The sequence below is a fragment of the Pleurodeles waltl genome, chromosome 5, assembly GCF_031143425.1.
Source record: "Pleurodeles waltl isolate 20211129_DDA chromosome 5, aPleWal1.hap1.20221129, whole genome shotgun sequence".
In the NCBI taxonomy this organism is placed as follows: Eukaryota; Metazoa; Chordata; class Amphibia; order Caudata; family Salamandridae; genus Pleurodeles; species Pleurodeles waltl.
Genome location: NC_090444.1, coordinates 514,634,299 through 514,657,372, shown reverse-complemented (window position 1 = coordinate 514,657,372; position 23,074 = coordinate 514,634,299). Strand labels below are relative to the sequence as shown.

The window sequence follows — 23,074 nt, the reverse complement described above, 5'->3', positions numbered from 1 at the left end:
TGGGATATTGTTTCTCCTTGATCTGATTTAGTTTCTATCTGCAGTGTTTTTACGGATGACTTCAGTGTCTTTACTTCCTTGGACATTCCATCAAGGTTTTGTTCAGTTTTCTTCACTCAACTCTTTATTTTCCTAACACTTGTTCTTAATAGGTAAACCTTACTGTTTACTGTAATGATTGTTTGTTCCAGTATAACCTTGCAGTTGTTTATTGTCAGCAATACCGCCATTGATGTTGGTTCCGAGGATGATGAGGTTCCCTCTTTCACCTCAGTCTTTTGTAGTGGGATGTGCATATCTGCTGGCAGTCTGCTGTAGAGGAATGCTTATTTGTCCAATTTTCTTTGCTGGGGTGATTTTGTGTTTTCTAACAACACAATCCATGGCATCTGACCCACAGCAAGGTATCCTAACTGTTGCTCTCAGTGTGATTCTGTGTTGCTCCACTGTACAGCGGTAATCACCACTGCGTACCTTCAAAGATCTGTGGTGCACTCTCCTGGCATTTCTCCCAACCAGTCTGCATTATGACATGTTGGTTTCCCCCAGGTGCTTATCTTTATGAACTCTGTGCTGTTTAAGTCTTGGTCAAGGATTTTTACTCTTTTCTTTATTTGTCTCACTTTTGCTCTTTGTGATTTAACAGTAAATGGCTTTTGCAGCTGAGTTAGAGCCTTTTCTTCTTCTGCCACTTGGGCTGATTTATTTTTAATTCTATGTTTTTTAAATGTTTTCCCTGCGGCATCCAGTTCTTCTGGACCACTTCAATTTGAATTCACCGTAACTATCAGATTTAGCATTCCGGTAGGTTCTAAAGAACTTTCTGTGGCCTACTGTTTGCTCCCGTGGTTTTCCCATCCTGCTGACTACAGATTTCACATTTGGTGCTCCTGCTTCAGCTCTGGCCCACATAAGTTCCCATTATCTTTTTTTTCGGCGGCATTGGATTAATTCTCCTGGCAGTATCAGGCGTACCTTCTGTATTCCTGGGCCACATCACGTTTTGCTCGCCGCAACCTTTCCTTTTTGCAGTAGCGTGGGTGTCTTACTTGCAGGCCACACCACAGTTCAAGCTGCTGGGCCCAGTGAGGTGTACTAAACGAGGAGTCTTGAAACAGAACCTCTTGACGTGCTGGAAGCCAGTGCAAGGTTCTGTGTGCTGCACAAACATCAAGAAATTCCCGTAGGGGTGCAATCTTTCAGACGGTGTACATTTTGGAGCCACTGTTGCTTTACAATTACAACAGCTGAAGCAAGATAAAACTTAAGACATAACAACCCCCTATTTGGAGTTATTCAGTGTGAAAAGGGGGAATCTTCCCTATTAAACAGTGTGTGTGAAAACTGGACTAAAAGACTGTGTTAATCTGAGATTTAACAGACAGGTTCTCGAATTGTGCCCTCAGACTTAACTTTAGAAGAGACAGAGGTTCCTTTTTCTAAATATATATTACAATGCACCCTTGACTACAAGCGCTAAGCCCTTTTTTCTTGTCACTGAAGAATCTGAAATGTTAATGTTTGATCACAAGAGTGATAGCTTGCACTCTAAGGGGCAGATTTGTGAAAAGTGGAACGCCACCTTGTGCAGCGCCACTTTTCTTGCCCCCCCTAAAGCCAGCATGGTTGCGCCGTATTTAAAATACATCACACCATTTTAGTACTTAGGGAACTAGCGCCATAATTTTTTACATTAGTTTGGCACTTTGCAGGACTAGCATCAAAAGTTTTGACGCTAATCCTGCTAAGCTCCTAGAGGCCCATTGAAACCAATGGGAGCCTCCTTTTAATGCCTGCTCAGAGCAGACATTAAAAACCCCAGAAAAAATGATGCAAAGAAATATTTTAGATTTCTTTGCGCCATTTTTTCGCCCCCCTTGCATACATTATGCCTGACGCAAGCATAATGTGAGGCAAGAGGTTACAAAGTGGCGCAATGCATGCATTGCGCCACTTTGTAAAAATGGCACAAAGTTTTTGGCCTTCCAACGCCAGATTAGCGTAAAAAAAATGAAGCGAATGTGGCGTTGGAATGGCGCTGGGCCCTCTTGAATCTGGGCCTTATTTTTCTTCACAGTAAAGTAACTCCTCTGTTCTGCATGTAGAAGTGTTCTCTCTTTAAGAAACTATGGCTGATTTTGTCCGGCCAAGATGGCTGTACAAGATGTTCTTGCTGGTTTTTATATGACAACTTTCTGCAATGAGAGACTGTTACAGCCCTCAAGAACACATCAAGCACAAAACTGGAGACTCAGGTGCTGAAGCCAAAATGGATATGGAACACCGGCATTCAATCATTCATCTCTCAGCTCTCCTCAATCCTTGCCTGAACAGCAGACAGCAGATACAGGTGTGCATTGGTGCAAGGGAGATTATTATTATAAGGAAAACAAAATGATCACCCTAAAACTTCTACACTACACATAGGCTTTAATAAGGCATCTAAAATAGGGTTTCTAATATGAAAGAATGGGGTTAAGACACCATCTGAGAATTTTTCTAAAACTTATTCAAATGTAGGCCATTTTGACCACTTTTGTTGTTATCTGGAATCACAATATTTGGTGCCTTGGTTTGAAGCATTTCTATATTATAGTGATTCCGGTAACAGTAATGTATTAAAGGGTGTGCCAGTCATTCGACAAAGAAGACAGCTAAGTGAAACTGAATTATAAACTGTAGCAATGTCATTCTTGTACAAGATTGACATTGTTGGGTTAAAACACATATTTAATAAAATCCCACTTGCCACCCCACCCCTAGCTGTAAAGTGAATACTTAACCACAGTCTATGAAGAAAAGTCTACTGCAATTGTGGGTCTGTCGGAAAGTAATTTCGAACTTCTGTGATCTGTTGAGCACTGTGAATGCATATCATATGGTCTCCTGTCTTTAAATGGCCATTTCTGTAAATGCATCACGGGGTGAAAAAATATTGGGGGAAAAGCAGCTAACTGTACCTTACTAATTTCAGGATCTCGCCGTGCAGCATGGTTCCCCTTGCCACACTAGAAGCATCTGTTCAGATCAGAAATTATAAATGTTTCAAGAGATGTCTTAAAAAACTTGATTACTCTATTTGTCCCAATCAAACATCCTACCCATTGGAAACAAACATCACAGCTGTAAATTTTCTATAGACAAAGGCAAATAACAAATTTGTGAAAAACCTTTCACTGAGAGAACGGTTGGCCATTCGATTCCAGCTTTAATCTAAGGTTGGAGTCAATAAAGACATAACACATGTCCTACAATAAGTGCCTGAAACTGACATCAACTAAGTTTCATGTATAAATATTGTTGTCATATTCTAGTCAAAATCAAGTTCTTGTGATTTATGCTCAACGTTTTCATCTGCTAATATAGTAAAACCTTGATTTAGAAGATGATTAACACCTGGAGATGGTCATACAGAATTTTTGTCACAAAAAAGCGAAAGTGCAACTAAGGTGAGGAAAACCTGTGAATATTCAAGTTTTAAGGATCTACAAGAGCACCCATCTGTTCTTTAGCGAAGAGTGGAAGTTGTGAATCAGAAGGAAGCAATGGAAACATAACCATATGGAACTGCTTAGGTTACTGTCTTTTTGTGTCAGTGTTTTTTAACAGTAAAGAAAATGTAATCCTGTATTTTCCAAATTCTCTAAATGTGTTTTAAGAAAATACTGTTCATGAGCATATTGTTTGTTAAAAAAGAGAAAACATGTAATGCATTTAAATGCCATATTTGTCCAAAGAGATTGCTTTTAGGCCTTTATAAATCCCACTTGCCATAAATGTATGGAAAACATGTATCTGTATAGTCTGCAGGAGCTGCTGTTGACCCCCTCGCTTCGATTTGAGCAATATGTTGATCTCCTGTATGCTGTGCGGCTTCACACACCCCCAGAACATGCAGACCGTGAAGACCTGACTGCTGCAATTAAGCAGCTGAAGCAGTACAGAGATTACATTAGCCAGGTTAGTTGAAAGTAGGATTGCCTCTTCTTTCCGTTCAGCTTTATACTCAATGTTTCAGGAAATCAGTTTGTTTTGATTATTTGTTTTTAAACCTTATTGACTGTGACTAAAATTGTTTTGACTTGAACTGTTACAAACTGCGGAGTTTGTATTAATGCATCCTGTGTCTAGAATATTCTGTATTTGTGTTTCTTTGTTGTGTGTTTATTTGTTGTTTCTAGAGTGACATATTACCTTGCAACAATGGTTCAACAATCACACAAATTAGCCAAGTGGGCTTGTCCTTGTTTACCTACACAATACAAAGCTCTGTGCAAACTTGCAACTGTCCGTTTGAATTTTTTAAAGTAAGCACTGATGTAGTCAGAGTTATGCAGAGGTGTTAGTGAGTTTATTATTTTGGAGAGTGGATTGGTATGTTGTGTTACATGTGACTTTATCTGTCTGTATTTGGATATAGATAAAGATACGTTTTATAGGGAGGGAAGAAAGATCAGGGTATGGTCAGTGTTACAGGTGGGTGTGCGTGATAACAGAGTGGAGGTAGATGTAATAGGGTGTAAGTTGGAGAAAAAGCAATAAGATTTAGGTCAAGGTAAGGGATTCTGTATAGGTGGGGGTAGCGAAAAAAAGGCATAGTTAGGAGTAGAGGAGAAAGGTTACAAATACTAGTCTATAAAGGGGTGTAGATGTACTTAGATATAGGCCTTAGTAGAAGTACTACGGCAGGGGTTCAAGAAGCCTACTCATGGGGTCCACAACAGCTTGGAAAATTAAATATTAGTAAGTTAACATACCACATAGACATAGAAAAGCAAAGTGTATAAATCACAATTTTAAAATGCTATGTACACCTGAAGGTGTTTGAAATTGGATGCTGTAAATTAAGTTGGTATCTTTAGGTTGATTCATAGGAGCAGGACAAGTACAGCAAACAGAGTCTGGTCTGGACAATTGGTGACCTCAGTTCAAGCACAACAGCAACGAAAAGACAGTATATGTGTTAAGAGCAAAAAGACATAGTGAAATGCTAGACTCCAGCACATTGCTTCGTCTTTCAGAACTAAAACCAAATTTGGAAAGACTCCAAACTTTTCTTTGAAGTTAAAACATTTTTTTTATTTGTGAATTAAATGAAATATTTAAAAATGAGTATTTTTTATGTAAACTTGATTCTGTATTTTTGTGACGTTTAAATTCTTAAAATGACTAAGGCAAAGGTCCACAGCTTTCAAGGGTCATCCTTTGGAGGCCAAATGGTTAAGTACTGCTGTACTAGGGAATAGGTTGGGTAGTAGGCTTTATGAATGGTTTCGAAGTACTAAGATATAGGTAGATTAATTAGGGTAAAAGACAACGTACAGGTGGTATAAGCTGGAGTAAAGTATCTAGTCAATAAGTAGGGTTAGTAAGGAAAAGGTTGGGGGCTACTGTGAAGGTGCAGATGGAGTGGTAGAAGTAATAGGCTTTAGGTGGTGATAAAACGTTTTGGTTATAGACAGATTGAAGCAGTACCTGGTTATAGACCGTGACAGAGTTATTAATTTATAGGTAGGTAGAGTGACTAGAGAATGGGAAGGTCTACAACAGGGTACATTTAAGACATCAATGGGTATAGATAAGGGTAGAGGAATAGGCTAAAGAAAAAAATAGTTGAGGGAGTAAGGGAGAGAGAAAAGTATAATAAACAGACGAGAGATATAGGTTAGGGGTGTGGTGGCTCCTCTGCCACAAGGGATCTGTTTATCTTGAAAAACAATTAGATGGAAGTTTCATGGTTTGAAGCACATGAAGATAATAAACTCAAACCATAATGTTCGTCTCAGGCTGGAAATGTGTGTTATAAAGTCTCCTTCAGTCATCAGAGGGGTTTGTGATTTTTTCTTCAGGTTGCACAACCTGCTTACAAGTGGTTCCTGACCCAAGGTGAACATTTCTTGGCTGTAAGATAGATGCCCAGGGGGCTGGTGAGAGGACAGTACAGATTCACCTGCAATTGAAGTTCTTTAGTGTCTCTGGCATGTCATTGACCATCTTGTGATGCAGATGTTGGTCTGCTCAGATTCGGTGCATGTTAGATGTTCTACAGGTTCTTGCTATTCCTCACCTTGCTCTTTCCTTGAGTCGTTCTCCATGGAAGCCCCACTCTCTTCCTTGCCCTTGAGCTCAGAGGAGCTCCCCTTGACACTGGGCCATCTGACTTCTATCTGTGACAGAGCAGCAGGGTCCGAGACTGTGAGCTTACATTTAGCGAGGGAATGCATCACAGTCTAGACACCAAGCTGTTGCCCTTCTCACAGCTTATTCTTCAGGATTAAGTTAAAGCGTACACTAGGCACCGGATTTAGAGAGCAAGGCCTTGTCTAAAATAGACGGCTGACTCGAAATGAGTGCATTTAGAAGGTAGGCTAACTTTAAATTTCAGAGCTGACAAGTACAGGGTACACGTTTGTGGCATTTATTCAGGATTCCTACCCTAGAGTAACGAAGGAGCAAATACTGGTCACTGGGATCTGTACGGGTAAAGCACAGTCCAGATCTCCCTATTATGTTTGCGTTGTTCCACACATAGCCAAATTGGTTTTATCTTAAGACTTGTGGTATGAGACATCTTTGGGCTGAATGTGAATTCCATACCAGAAATAATGAAAAGAACTTGGTGTCTTTGAAGTGCAGGCCTTTTTGGCCACTTCGTTGTCAGGGAAGCAGGGTGGCCTTAACCCTAACCTCCATCTTCTACTCTGGGGGCTGAGCACACAGCAAGCATACAAGTGGTAATGTAGGATCTTGGGTAAAGGAGGCTATATGGATATGAAGAGTTTCAGTGGATGCTTCTCCAATAGTACAGGTAAAAAGACCTGTGCCCCTGCATACCTAATGAACAGCCAGCAGCCAACAGTCTCCCTGTTAGCAATGGGGTCTCTGATTGGCAGTCAGTTTGCAGTCTGTCTAAGCAGGGACCCTCACTCTAGTCAGGGTAAGGGAGTTACACTCCTCAGACAACCCCTGCTCACACCCAGGGTAGATTGGCACAAGCAGACAGGCTTATCTCAAAGGCAATGTGTAAAGTATTTGTACCAACACACATAGTAATACAGTGAAAACACCACAAAAGAGACACAACACCAGTATAGAAAAATAGCCAATGTTTATCTAAATCAAACAAGACCAAAACAACAAAAATCCAACATACACAAGCAAAGGTATTACTTTTTTACATTAAAAAGAGGCTTAATCAATAGAAATCAATGAATGTGTTGCTTTTATACAAAGTACCTGATATGTGTCAAAAATAAAGCCGCATGGGCGAGTGTGCATCGGAAAAGTAAGCAGTGTGTTGATTCTTGACTCACAAGTGAGGCTGTGCGTCGATTCTTCTCCTGTTGGGTAGGCAATGTGTCATTTTTCTCTCCCACATAAGAGCAATGCGTCAATTTCCAGACAGGCAGTCTTGGATCCGTGCAGGTTTACTGTGGTTTTGACACCCAGCGACGATGCTTGAGAAATCTTGTTGCACGGTGGTGAAGAGCTGTGCTGTGTTGGTGATGCGTCAATTTTCCTGCTGCGATGCAGGTGGTGCATCGATTTTTCATCCGCGAGGCGGGTGCTGCCCCGATTTTTCTCCCGCTCTGCTCTGGTGCATTGGTTTCAGTCTTGATTCCACCAGCTTCTCCTTTCAGGGGCCCAGGGACTGGATAGGGCACCACTTGGCAGGGTGGGAGTCTCAGCAAGAGAGTTCAGGTGCTGGCAGAGGAAGTCTTTGATGGCCCTGAGACTTCGGAATAGGGGGCTAGCTCAGTCTAAGCCCTTGGAGACACTTCACAAGCAGGGAAACTTTACAAAGTCCAGTCTTTGTCCTCTCTAAGGTAGAGGCAGGAAGTGCAGGGCAACCCAGCAAAGCACACTCCAGGCAGAGGGGCAGTACTCCTCTTCCAGCTCTTTAGCTCTTCTCCTTGATCCAGAAGTAATCTAGAAATCTGGTGTTTTTGAGCCTCCCCTAATATAAATCTGTTTGGACATGGAGAATCGGACCCCGGGACCTTTTGAAGCTCGTGGAGGGGGCCACATGTCCACTCCACTATTAATTCGAATTTGGCCCCTGGGATGGGGTCTCCGAGGCCCATTTTGGCTCTGGAATGGAAGGCTCAGGGAGGGCAACCACTTGCCCTCCTTCACTAATATAAATATGTTTGACCCCAGGATGAGGGGTATGGCTCCCGGAGATGGGGTCCCCATGGCCCATTTGGGCTTGAGGTGCAGGGCAGTGCACCTCATCCCCTAATATGCAACACCCTTCCCTGGCAAGAAGCTGTCTGCTGAACAGCCAAACACCATGCATGGCTGGAGTAGGCTGCCCATTGAGGGTTGTTTGCAGGCCCAGTCGCATGCAGTGCACTGACGAAGATCGTACATGGCTGGCTTCCTGCCTGGGGAATCATCAACCCCCTGCTTTAACAGCCATAGCAGGGGTCGTTTTTCTTTGATTGGCCTTTTCTGTCTGCAATTCGACAGACAAAAGCTGATAATTAACGCAAAAAGGTAGGAAGGTGAGTGAGTGAAAGGATGGATGGATGTGTGAGTAAGGTAGTGAAATGGTGGATGGGTGTGCGTGAGTGAAGGGGTGGATGGATAGATGCATGAATGAATGAGTAGGGATGGATGAGTGAAAGGTAGGAAGACTGGATGAATGAAAAGGTGTATGATGAGTGAAAGGGTAAATGGATAGATGAGTGAAAGGATGGATGTAAGGCCTGATAAGTGAAAGAATGAAAAAAGGAATGAAATGGTAGATAGATGGATGGCTGGATGAAAGGGTGGACGAATGGATAAATAAAAAGGTGGATGGATGGACGTGTGAGTGAAATGGTGGATGTCTGGGTGCATGGATAAATGAGTGAAAGGATGGATGTAGGGATAGATGAGTGACAGAGGGAAAGGGTGGTTGGATGAATGGAAGGGTAAATGGATGGATGATGAGAGAGAGGATGGATGATGAGAGAAAGATAGATCACTGAGAGAAAGGGTAGATGGCTGGATGAAAGAGTGGACGAATGGATGAGTGAAAGGGTGAATGGATGGACGAATGAGTGAAAGGGTAAATGGATGGATGAATGAGTTGATTGATAGGTTGAATGCTCCCCATTGCTTTCCTGTGCGCCCACGCCATGCACTGTTTATTACCTCAAATATTACATCACTCATGACAGGTCTGTGACATCATTCGTGACATCCCTGATAAGATCTCAGATTACATCATTGATGACATCACTGATGGCATCACCGGTGACATCATCCAATGAGTGTGTTATTTTTTTTTATACTTTGCATAGTGGCATCCTAGTTCTCTACCTATTTTTCTACAACCTCTCTACTGCTAATGGGTGTGTTTTTAAAAATGTTATGCACCTAATGGGCCATAGGTGTGTAGAGGCATTAAGCATGTTATGAATGTTTGTGTACAGGATTAACACTATAATTAATCTATGGTCAGGATTTTGTCTTTTAGTTAGTGTAAAAGGTTTCAAAGAAAGCTGGCATCTTGTCTCCTAGATAGGCTTCAGACACGAAGTCAGGAGAGTGACTATGAGCTACACATTTGAAGTTTGAGGACAATGTTGTTGGAGAGAGAAACCTCATTTCTTTAGCCCTGAGCAACACTTCCCAGCAATGACTGATTTAGGTTAAGGTGGTTTAATCATTGTATTACTTTAAATTAAAGAGAATGTTTAAATGTGTTCTGGTTCCTTCTGGTAAAGGGCCTATAAAGAGATTTTGAAGTCGTTGTCTTGGGTGTTCGCAATAAATATTGACAGAAATTTCTCTTAACTTGTGTTTACTTTGGAGACTGGGAAACTTTGCTGCTTTTCTATCATGTTTGTTGCCTGCCCCTCAACCCCCAATAAATAAGACTCATTTCAGAATTTACATGTATATTTTATATTCATTGTAAACTATGTCACTTGTATCCTAATATTTGTATTAATTTCTAACTTGATATGTTGGTTTCATTTTTAGTTAAAGTTAAACTTTGAAAAAGATATTCAAATGACAACCGCACAGAAAATGATCAAAGGATGTCCAGTAAGTATTTTTCCTATCATGCCTTTTTATGCTTGTCAGAAAAGCCTTTCGCCTTCCCAACAACCTCCTTGGCTCTTGGAAGAAGGAATTGAATAATTACCCTTTCTTATTTTATTGTACCATTTCAGACCTGTACAATATGTTTTGCGTTTGAACATTTCAAATGAGGTAGATGACCGATTAATCACTTATAGCCCACTGTAACTGGCTTTGCAGGCCTATATAGTTGTGCCTAAGCATTAAAGGCCTGAGCCAAAGGCAATGACCTACGAGAATGGAGTGGGACTTTATTAGCCTGTATGACCCTCTACGAAGGGCTACAAGACTACTAGAACATTCTACGCAATAAGGTGGAGTATCCTAATTAACAAAATGCCTTATGTGAGACACAGAGTTTAAAACCACTGGTGCTTGAAAGCTACCAAGCATTTTACAAAAGCTAGGTATATCTAACATTTAATTGCCGCATGTAATGTCACAGAAGTTAACTGTCAGGCATGGTCAGCCAGAGCTGTGAAAACGGGCAGCAGTCAGTCCCTGATCCACCGTTGGCTCTGATAAACTGCCTTTTTTTTTTTAGGAGATGGATGGAGACAGGAGCTGGGGACAATTTCCCCTTCCTCCTTATGAGGCTCCAGTGACACTGCAAGTGTGGTAGGAAGGGGGAGATGTTCCCTGTATGCCGTCATCCACAGCCTCTCTCATTCCCTAGTGCAATCCATATACCGTGGAGAGGCAGTAGGGACAGAGGCTGCAGATTAGGGCATGGGAAAGATGATACCAGCAGGCTATAGCCTGCGTTTATAGCCCGCTGCTGCTCCATTGTTTTCAGTACCTGAGCCACAAACTGCATTTTGCAGTAAGAAAAGTAGTGCTACAGTAATACTACTTACTACAAAATGCAATTCACAAACCTATGAGTGGAAATCGCTACCTCTCAAATATTTTCTATGACAAGATCTCTGCACATGTAAGTTTACTACCTTTTGTTTTTTAAACATTTTTATTAGAAATTTCAGTTACAGTGTTGACATACATGTAGTTCTTAAATTATTGTACAGGATTAATAGGCGTCAATTACAGAGACAGTGTAAACCATCATATTGTTAGAAACATAGGACACGAGTAATGGCTTAACTATATGAAATTGCTGTATGAAAAATCAGGGGTGATATAAACTTGGGCAAACAATTTGGCATGGCAAAGATGCTAGAAGGTAGGCATTTGGGGGACTGCTGCTGATAGAGGGAAGTAAGAAGGGGACGTGGGCCTGAAGGAGCTGTGCTGGCAGTGCAGTGTGGTCTGCGCAGCTGAAACGGGCAAGGGGTAACTGTTGTTTGTTTGTCAAGTTGGGGTGCCAGGTCATTGGAGATCTATGTAGGGTTACCAGAGGATGTGACAGTGGTGATGGTAGCAAACTGCATCCTCATAGTGGGCTGGAGTTATCCTTGATTTTGCTTTGAAGGTGGATCAACAGTGCATCCCATTCCATTGAAATGGGATGTTTGCGGAGGCTTCATGCCTCCACTCGTCAAACAGTGGGCTTGCATACTCCACCAGGTAGTCATCAGAGGGGACTTTTGTGCACATCACATCCGATAGAGGCATCTAGTTGCAGATTCCTTACCTTAGAATTTCCCCAGGTGTCAACCTGGATCTGAAGATTTTTCTTGAGCAGTACCCTTGCTCACCATTAGTTGGTGTTGAAAGGCTCTGTGTATGTCATTAGCGTTGTCCGCATCGGATATGATGTGGGTCCTATATAGGCGCCACCCTGACACGCTGATGTCAGTTCTTTTCATGCCACACCAGCCAGTACTGATCTTAAGAGAGCCACTCCACAGTAAATTTTGACTGTTTTTTTTTTCTCTACTTTTTGTGAAAGTTTTTTTGAGTTGCTTAACTTCTGGTACGTCAAGCGTGTCATCGAGGAACACCAGGTTCAAGCCCTGTGGATCCTGTCATCGGGCGATGTCCGTGACAGATCCACACCTGGTATGTCTTTGGTGTCTGGGGTACGACCAGGACCCGAAGTGTTGGGCCATGCATCCAAAGGCTTTGATGGAGCGGTCCCAGAAGATGATAGCGGTCGGACGCTCGGCTCTGCGCAAGCCGAGGTACCAGTCGAGAGAAAGGTCCCGGGAGCAGTCGCAGAGTCCTCAATCGTCATCCCACTCCAAGTCCGCGGGACGATTGGGTAAGTCAGGGTACAAGAGGAAGAGCAAGAAGTCAAAGCATTGTTCGACTTTGGTTTGGCCCCAAGGGACACCCATGGCTATGGAGGAGGCATCTTCATATTCAATGGTGGTGGTGCAAAGACCAGCCAAACTCATAGACCTTGGGGTGCCTTTGGTGGCAGTCAAGACTAACCTCCGGACAGAGGCGCTTCAACCTGGAGCTTCATCCTCCGAACCCCAGCTCCCGTTTAATGAAGCCCTTACCGATGTCCAACTGGGTACCTTGTCTAAACCCAGTACAGGGGCTCCTGTGAACAGGACAATTGCCCTCCGTCATCGCCCTGCTTCGGGTGACCCAAGTTGTCAGAAAGCAAAACCCTAAGAGCTTGGTTATCCAAGCTTTCACCTCCCAGGGCGTGTTCCCTTCCCCACCACCGGATGGGGAATCCAAAAGGCTAGACATACTGGGAAGAAGATATTTTCTTCAAAGAGCCTTGAATTGCAGTCCGTGAACCATATGCCTTTTAGGCCATTATTCCCATGCGATGTGGGATACGGTTGTGCAAAAACTGCCACTGGCCCCGTAGGAGGCCCGGAGTATACTCTCTCAAGCAGTTGCTGATGGGAGAGACTCAGCAAAGTTCATGATCTGATTTGGACTGGACATTACCAACTCACTGAGCAGAGCGGTTTCGTTGATGGTGGCCCTCAGGCGCGATGCCTGGTTGAGGACCTCTGCCTTTTCGGGGATGTCCAAGCCTATTTGATGGCCATGCCCTTTGGTGGCCGTCTTCTCTTCGGAGACAAGGGAGACTCAGCGTTTCAAGGATTCTCATGCTATGGACAGGTCTTTGGGCCTTGTAGCAGCTTTCATCCCCCTCAGTCTGCCTTTTGCCTCTTTCAGGGGGACAGAAGGAGCACCCACACGTGTCCGTTCCTGTCCAGCCATTGCGCCGCACATGCAGCCTAGCCTGTGTGTGGCTGGGAACGTGGGACCCACAAACCTCGTGGATGAGGGATGCTATGGCGGAGCTCCTGCATTCGATGGGGTTCACTATAAATGTTCCAAAGTCACACCTGACTCCCTCTCAGACTCTCTCTTTCATCTGAGCTTATCTGGATACAGTGCAGTTTCGGGCTTATCCTCGCCAGCGGCGAGTCCAGGATATTCAGGATGTGATACTAATGTTTCAGTCTCTATCCTGGAGTTTGATGAGAATGACTCTGAGGCTGCTGGACCTCATGGTCTCTTGCATCCAGCTAGTGACACACAGCAGATGGCATATGCAGGCTCTGCAGTGGGACCTGAAGCTCAAGTGGGCGCAGCATCAGGGGAATTTCTCCGGCATGGTCCAGATCTCTGAGGGAACTGCGCGAGATCTGCAGTGGTGGTAAATAACCCGTAATTGGGTCAGAGACCGATCCCTTTCCCTTCCCCAACCAGATCTGACAGTAGTGACAGATGTGTCTGTCGTGGGGTGGGGCGGCCATCTGGGAGAGGTGGAGATCAGAGGAGCCTGGTCTCCGGCACAGTCGGGACTCCAAATCAACTTGTTGGAGCTCCGGGCGATCCAGCTGGCATTAAAGCATTTCTTCCCTCTCTCAAGGGAAAGATAATGCAGTTGTTCACGAAAAACACCACCACCATTTGGTGCTGCAACAAGCAGGGCGGGTTGGGTCGTAGACCATTTGTCAGGAGGCTCTGCGTCTGTAGACGTGGCTGGAACAGCAGGGCATTTCCCTGGTAGTTCAACATCTGGCGGGCTCTCTGAACATCAGAGCGACGGACTCAGCCGACAATTCTCAGCTGATCCGGAATGGCATCTCCATCCGGAGGTGGCATAAGTTCTCTTTTAGCAGTGGAGAGAATCTTGGTTAGATCTGTTTGCCTCCGCAGAGACACGCAATGCCAGCAGACTTGCACATTGGAGATTCAAAGGAGCAATCGCACGGAGATGCATTTTGTCTAGTGTGGAACTCAGGCTTCCTGTATCCCTTTTCGCTCATACTACTGCTGCCCAGAGTTCTCAAGAAGATCAAGAATGAACGGGCCCAAGCAATCCTCGTATTTCCAGACTGGGCACAGAGTTTGGTATCCCGAGCTATTAAGCATGGCCATCGATCCTCCGATCAGACTGTCCCTTTGGGAGGGTCTTCTGTTGCAGCAGTAGGGGAAGCTTTTGCACCCGAACCTGTTCACTCTCCGCCGTCTTGCGTGAAGGTTGGGCGGTGGCATTTGACAGCTTTTGACCTTCCGCCCAAAGTCTGTAACGGTATATGCCTGACATTGGAAGAAATTTGTGGCATGGTGCACAGACAAGTCTGTTCACCCCCTTTCTGCCCCTCCCTCTGAAGTTCTATTGTTTATACTTTCTTTGGCCCTGCAGGGCTCTGCTGTGGGCACAGTCAAAGGTTATCTGTCTGCAATTTCAGTTTTTTTGAGGTTGCGTTATCAACCTTCTTTGTTTAAGTCTCCTATTGTAAATAGGTTTCTCAAAGGTCTTACACATATGTTTCCCCATGCATTATGCCCCAATAGGATTTGAAATTTGTTTTGATATTTCTGATGTGCGCTTCTTTCGAGCCTCTCCACAATTGTCCTTTCAGGCTTCTCACGTTGAAAACATCTTGTTTGATGGCATGTGTAGCTGTAGATACACATGCTTTGCATAAGTTGGGCATCAACTGTTGGGCTCGGAGTGTTACAGGTTGTTTTTCTTCGAAGAATATTTTTAAGTCACAGGAATGAATAACTCCTCCTCTCGGTGATACTGTGCATGGACATTGAGTCCTTTGTTATATTGTTTTCTTTCAGCCATCAGGTTTGGACGTGTTTCCTCTTGCTCCGGTGAATCTTGGTTCAGTCTCTTCTAAACTTTATTTCCACCTTTCTATCAACATTGGTATAGTTTTCGATCACGTATTCTATACTCTTAATAGTCGATCCGATTTTTATTGTCGGGGTCGGTTTAACACCCTAAGGGGTGTCCACGCCCTTTTTGGGCCTATTTCAACAATTGCAGTCGTGTCACTTCAAGTTTTCCTACACAGATCAACACTTGGGGCCAGATGTAGGTAAGTTGGGATTTGCGACTCGCAAAACCCTATGCACAACAGTGTCCCTGTTGCAAGGGGGTCGCAAATGCCCACGTCATGAATATTCATGAGGTGGGTCGCAATTTGCGACCCCCTTGCGATTCGCAGCACTCACAGAGATGGTGGCCTGCTGGAGACAGCAGACCACCATGTCTGTGACTGGTTTTTGATAAAGCATTTTTTTATTTTTTTATTTCAGCCCGTTTTCCTTAAAGGAAAACGAGTTGCAATACACACGAAAAAATGAAACGTTTTTGTTTCATTTTTTCAGAGCCATTCACAAAGGGGAAGGGGTCCCATGGGGACCCCTTCCCTTTTGCGAATGGGTGAGCACCCATTTGAAATGGGTGCTAACTGTGAATTGCTTGGCGACTGCATTCGCGGTCACAAAGCAATTCTACATTGCGATGCTAAAATAGGAATGAGAACCGCAATGTGCGTTTTGCATGGCGCAAACAGCGAAATGAGCTGTTTGCACCATGCAAAACGCTTGCTACATCTGGCCCTTTGTGTGTCATTTGTGTCCGTCTCTGAAACACAAAGAACAGACCTGCGACGCATGTAGATCTATTCGGTTGAAGAAGACTCTCCGGAACCGAAGAGCATGTCAACTAGAAATTGCGTCAAAAGCAACAGAAGACACACGCAACATCTTCGGAGAAGAGCACGTTCAGCAAGAATTAGGACACTACTCAGCCTTCTGAATTCAGGAATCCGATTCAAATCAAGATTCGGATGTCGTGAGCCAATCCATCCCACTGGCACAGTACATGAGTATATCAGCACCATCGCACCAAACAAAGACTTTCAAAAAGACTGCTGCATTGGTCGTCGTTCCTCCACTGCCCACTGGCCATGCTAGGAAAAACACATTTGAATGCCCCACCTTCCAGTTCAGCACCGAAAATACAAAAGACCAAAATGCATTCGGCACCAACCAAACAGATATCCCACTCTGTTTCGGTATCGAGCTGAAAATCGGATATTTCCACTTCAGACCCGAAAAAAATACCAGCCATTTCAGAGCCGACAATTTCGGTTTGAGTAAAACATTTGGTATCGAAGGGTTCGGAACCGAAAAGTGTAGTGACTAAACCTTCTACAGATACAACATCCTCTGTAGAGCCGACACTTGAAGTAATGGACGCTAAACAGTGCACGCTTCAAATACAAAAAGGAACGGAAAGGATTATAGCTCCTCCTCCTGTTCGAATTAAAAGGAGACTTACATTTCAAGAGACTTTGGGCGCTGGGCCTTCCCCTAGAAAATTCTCCAAAGAAAAGGAAAAGGCTCCAAAACAACCTCTGCCTTCACCACCTCATTCTCCTGTACTTCCTTCTACTCCACCACCACCATCACTTCCATATTCTATTCATACACAGTTCTCACCGCAAGCATCAGCATCATCACCTCAGAGGGATGATTTAAGTGATGTTCAGCAGGATGCAGACCCGTGGGATCTATATGATCCTGATCCCATTTTATCCAATGACCCTGACTTATATCCAGCAAGGCCTTCTCCTCCTGAAGATACCACTGCTTACAACCAAGTCATAGCTAGAGCAGCTGCATATCATAGTTTGCAGCTACATACAGACCCAATTGAAGAGGACTTTTTATTCAACACTTTAACAGGTACACACAAAGAGTCCCATTGTTTACCTATGCTTCCAGGCATGCTGAGACATGCCAATGATATATTTAAAGAACCTGTGAAAACAAGTACTATCACACCAAGGGTAGATAAAAAGTATAAAGCTGCACCCTCTGATCCAACTCTTATAAAAGCACGACTACCACCTGACTCAATAGTGGTAAGTGTGGCACAAAAACGTGCTAATAGTCAATACACAGGGGATTCTCCCTCAGACAAGGAGAGTCACAAACTAGACGCAGCAGACAAAAGAGTGGCTGCTCAAGTTGCTAATCATTGGAGAATTGCAAATTCTCAAGCTCTCAAGACAGGGCCCACTGGGACGAAATAGAAGAACTATTACAATATCTTCCACAAGAACATCAAAAAATAGGACAGGAGATAATAGCAGAGGAACAGCCCATGTCACATAATTCATTCAGATGTGCTACTGATGCAGCTGACACAGCAGCACGTGGGGTTAACACTAGGGTGATTATAAGAAGGCACGCATGGTTAAGGTGCTCAGGTTTTGAACCTGAAATACAACAAGCGGTATTAAACATGACTTTTGATAAAGATCATCTATTTGGCCCAGAGGTGGATACTACTATAGAAAAACTAAAAAAGGACTCCACAATTTAGAGGTGGTTTCAAAACATCAACCACAGAGCCTTCCTACTCACAAAAAAAAAAAAAGGAAAACACTTCTTAAATGGAGGTTCCTTTAGAGCATCATATAGAGGCTCAAACAATAGAGGAAGAGGTCAAACATCTTCCCTGTAGACATTCTTCCTCTACAGCAAAACAGTGACTTTTTAGAAATCCCCACCCCGCATACAACTCCTGTGGTAGGAAGTCTGGTAAATGTTTTTCCACAATAGTACAATATCACCACAGACCAGTGGGTTCTGTCAATTATCCAACATGGTTATTGTCTAGAACTCATTTCCACACCAAACATTCCTCCTCGTTTCCACAAACTCTTTCATGGTCATCTTGTTCTACTAAAAGAGGAACTACAGTCTCTTCTTCTCCAAGGGGCTATAGAACAAGTTCCTTTATCCCAACTAGGGTTGGAAGTATATTCACTGTACTTCCTTATACCCCAAAAGGATGGTTCCTTAAGACTAATTCTAGATCTCAGGCCTCTCAATCTATACATTCTTTCAGAGCATTTCCACATGGTCACTCTGCAAGATGTTATTCCTCTGTTACATCAAGGAGACTACATGACAGCATGAGATCTCAAAGTTGAATATTTCCTTATCTCCATATTCCCGTTCATCCAGCACACCGCAAATACCTATGATTTGTCATTGTAGGAAAGCATTAACCATTCAAAGTACTACCAATTGGGGGTAACAACAGCCCAAAGAGTATTCACAAAAGGCTTGGCGATAGTAGCGGCATTACTCCGAAAACAACACATACATGTTTTCCCATATCTGGACGATAGGCTAATAAAAGCCAATACCATTCAAACATGCCAGCAACACACTTAGTATTCAGTAGATCCTCTTCACAATTTGGGATTCACAATAAATTACCTCAAATACCATCTTCAACCCTGACAAATACAGCCTTATCTAGGAGCAATTCTGAACACTCAGTCAGCATTAGCATAACCAAACCCAGTAAGGATTCAAGCTTTTTAAAATATCATCTCACTCAATTACAGGAGAATCATACTTACACAGTAAAGCTTGTGATGCAACTGTTGGGGGTGATGGCTTCTTGCATAGCCATCGTTCCCCATGCAAGACTACACATGTGTACACTGCAGCAATGCCTTACTTGTCAGTAGTCTCAGTCACAGGGTCATCTTCAGGATCTAGTGTAAAATAATTCACCACCAGACTCACCGCTCTCTGCAATGATGGAATCCCACCAACCTTTCAAAAGGGCAGCCCTTTCAGGACTCTGTGCCTCAGATCACTCTCACACCAGATGCATCATGGATGGGTTGGGGAGCTCACCTCAACAACCTCACCATACAAGGGGAATGGGATCCCATTCAACAGACTTATCAAAATTAGTTATTTTGAGTTGCTAGCAGTCTTTCTAGCACTCATGGCATTCCTTACACAAATCTCACACAAAGTTGTGTTAGTCTGTACAGGCAACATGACAATGTAGTATCTGCAAAAACAAGGGTGGGGGGGTTCACTCATCTCAATTGTTCCTTCAAGCTCAGACAATTTGAAAGTGGCTGATTAACAATCACATTCAATTACTGGCAGAAAATCTCCCAGGAATGGACAACAGCTAGCGGACCTATTAAGCATGACGCAGCAACAAGTCCACGAATGGGAAATTCACCCAGAAGTACTTCACCAATACTTTCACCTATGGGGAACACCAGAAATAGATCTCTTTGCCACTGCAGAAAACTCAAAATGCTAAAACTTCACGTCCAGATACTCACACCCTCAGTCTAAGAGCAGTGCTCCTATGGAAGAATTGGTCACGGATATTTGCTTATGCTTTTCGGCCTCTTTCACTCATTCCAGTTCTAGTACGCAAATTTAAACGTACATCACTCACCATGATTCTTGTAGCCACCACATGGGCACATCAGCCTTGGTACACAACACTGCTGGATCTGTCTGTGGTTCCACATCACAAACCTCCAAACATACCAGAACTTTTAACTCAAAAGAGAGATGAAATCAGACAGCCAAACCCCAAAACACTCAATCTTTCGATATGGCTCTTGAAGTCATAGAGTTTAAGTATTTACAACATCCTTCTGAATGTATGGACATTCTAAAAGAAGCATGCAAACCTACTACTGACAGTTATGCTGATAAATTGAAATGTTTTGTATATTACTGTCAATGTAAAAATATTGATCCTCTTTAAGCCTCTGTACAAGACATTGGGGGTCATTCTGACCCCCGCGGGCGGCGGTCGCCGCCCGCCTGGAGGGAGCCGCCATATGGCCGCTCCACGGTCGAAAGACCGCGGAGGCCATTCTGGCTTTCCCGCTGGGCTGGCAGGCGACCGCCAGAAGGCCGCCCGCCAGCCCAGCGGGAAACCCCTCCCCACGAGGAAGCCGGCTCCGAATGGAGCCGGCGGAGTGGGTATGTGCGACGGGTGCACTGCACTGCACCCAGGGGCCCCACAACACCCCATACCGCCATCCTGTTCCTGGCGGGCGACCCGCCAGGAACAGGATGGCGGTATGGGGTGTCAGAATCCCCATGGCGGCGCAGCAAGCTGCGCCGCCATGGAGGATTCTGCAGGACAGCGGAAAACCGTCGGGAGACCGCCGGTTTTCCTGTTCTGACCGCGGTTGAACCGCCGCAGTCAGAATGTCCTGAGGAGCACCGCCAGCCTGTTGGCGGTGCTCCCGCATCCCCGGCCCCGGCGGTCCTTGACCGCCGGGGTCGGAATGACCCCCATTGTTTGTTATTTGTTACATTTACAAAAGGCAAATTTAGCATATTCTTCTATTAGACTTCACTTAGCAGCCATAGCTGCTTACCTCCAAAACAGACAACATGTTTTTTTTATTTAGAATCCATGTTATTAAGGCACTTATGAAAGGACTTAAAAGAGTTATTCCACCCAGAGTTCTTCCAGCTCCTGTATGGAACCTGAACATTGTACTTACCAGACTTACCGGTTCACCATTTGAACCCATACATTCCAGCTCATTGCAATTCCTTTCATGAAAGGTTGCTTTTTTGGTAGCTAAAACTTCTCTAAGAAGAGTAAGTAAAATACAAGCATTCACTTTGGAGGAACCCTTTTTCCAAGTACATAAAGATAAAATAGTTCTTAGGATAAACCCTGTATCCCTACCTAAAGTAGTTTCACCATTTTACATTAACCAATCAGTGGAGTTGCCGGTCTTTTTTCCAGAGCCAGACTCAATTGCTAAAGAGCTCTCCATACAATGGATGTTAAGAGTTCTTATGTATTACATTGACAGGAAAAAACATTTTAGAGAATCAAAACAACTTTTTGTTGCTTTTTTAATGCCTCACAAAGGTAATCCAATTTCAAAGAATGGATTAGCAAGATGGATAGTCAAGTGTATTCAAACTTGTTATCTTAAAGCTAAAAGACAACTACCAGTAGCTCCTGAAGCTTGCTTTACCAAGAAAAAAGGTGTTTCAGTGGCCTTTTTAGGTAACATTCTAATCGCAGCTATTTGTAAAGCTGTTACTTGGTCTACACCACGCACATTCACTAAACATTATTGTGTAGATTTTCTAGCTCGTCAACAAACAAATGTTTGCCAAGCAGTCCTTAGGACACTTTTTTAAGCTACTCAAACTCCTACAGACAAGCCACAGATTCTTTGGGGGGGTCTGCTTTATAGTCTATGCAAAGCATGTGTATCTACAGCTAGACATGCCATCGAACAGAAAATGTTTCTTACGCAATAGACATCTGTTCGTGGCATGTAGTGCTGTAGATTCACATGCGCCCTCTCTCCTCCCCAGAAGCCTGTGGTTGTTGTAGTACAACATATTCTAAATATGTACATACATTGCATGGACATCTCTTTTTCATTTAAAATATATATATTATTGATGCACAGGAACGCGTTTCGGCATTTCTGCCTTTGTCAACCTGATGGTCGCCATGTTTTGTTTCCTTATAGATCACTTTAGCAAAACAGCACTTAACAGATATAAAGAAAAGACCAATTTTTCACTCAAATATCTAATTCTATCAATTTCTAAATTCCTTAGAATAATATCTCTTGTTATTAACAATGATTTTCGATCGTTTTGACAAGAAACATGATTTGTGAAAACAACCGAACAAAAAACATAATGATGTTGACAGTCACACAATTAACCATATTGTAAACCTATATAGCCTACATTACTATGGATTCCACTTCTACAGACACATTGATACACATAATAAAATGGAAAATTCTTATATATAATGTAGAGATCATAATTATTATCCATCTCCCTTTCAAATAGACTTAATATGTAAAAATGATCACAAACATAATTCTGCTATTTTAAATATATATTAAAAATTCATGCTTATTTATCTGTAACACATATATGTATATATTCATCTTCCTGACTGTCAACACATTGTGTATAAGTTCAAAGGTGGTTTGAGTTTTTCATTTCATTTTGTATCGTATGGCCTTTCCATAAATAATATATATATATATATATATATATATATATATATATATATATATATATATATATATATATATATATATATATTGTTAGTGTAACCTACTGCTAAATTATTAATTCCTATATAGCATGAAATAGGTATTTGTCAAATACATTTATAATTTCTACTCTTTGTTTATTTGCATACCTTCTTCTCACCACATCCAAAGTTACTATAACATATTAGTATGTATATAAAGTTCTTCACTATTGTTGAGTCCATTTGGTTCTTTCCTATCAAGGGCTATTATATATCTTGACTCTAGCGTCCTCAATTTCTTTTCTCTATCTCCTCCTCTGATATCTTTGGCTATCCCATCTATCACACTATGGCCCTCATTACAACCCTGGCGGACGGTGGTAAAGGTGTGGCAATACCGCAAACAGGCCGGCGGACAAAAAAAGGGAATTATGACCCTGGCGGAAACCGCCAACAAAGACAGCCACTTTAACAGACCGCCTGCCACGGCGGTACAGACAAGCAGTGCGGCGGTCACCGCCAACAGACAGGCGGAAGACAATGTACCGCCCACACTATTGCAACCTACCAATCCGCCACCTTTTCTGGGGCGGATTCACCGTGGATAAAAACACAGCGGAAACAGTTACTGCAATGGAAAAACACTCACCTGAACACATCCCACGAGGAACGAGGACTCCATGGAGCCCGAATTACACATTCTACCGGCCCTTGTATTCCTACTCATCTACGAAGACCAACGCCGGCGCGGGCGAAGACAACGGTGAGTACTGCACCTACGACATAGGGGAGGGGGGAGGCAAAAGTTAGGGGGACACCCACGAAACACCCCCACCCCCACATATTACAACACACACACCAATGCATTTACAAAAATCACAGTAACAACCCACAATCCCCCCAGAAGAATGCAAAGACAAAACAAAATCAGTTCAAACATTGTAATGTATCAATACACATGTGTCAAAAAGATACAGATAT

At 43.2% G+C, this 23,074-nt stretch overlaps 1 protein-coding gene across 1 annotated transcript in view; it reads left to right on the top strand.

Annotated features, from left to right (window-relative positions):
- Positions 1-23,074, top strand: part of ECT2L (epithelial cell transforming 2 like) — a 502,849-nt gene that overhangs the window by 405,398 nt on the left and 74,377 nt on the right. Inside the window, exons 19-20 of the mRNA XM_069234316.1 lie at positions 3,804-3,960; positions 9,976-10,041. Of these exons, the coding sequence (XP_069090417.1) occupies positions 3,804-3,960; positions 9,976-10,041 (223 nt within the window). The remainder of the gene's footprint in view (positions 1-3,803; positions 3,961-9,975; positions 10,042-23,074) is intronic.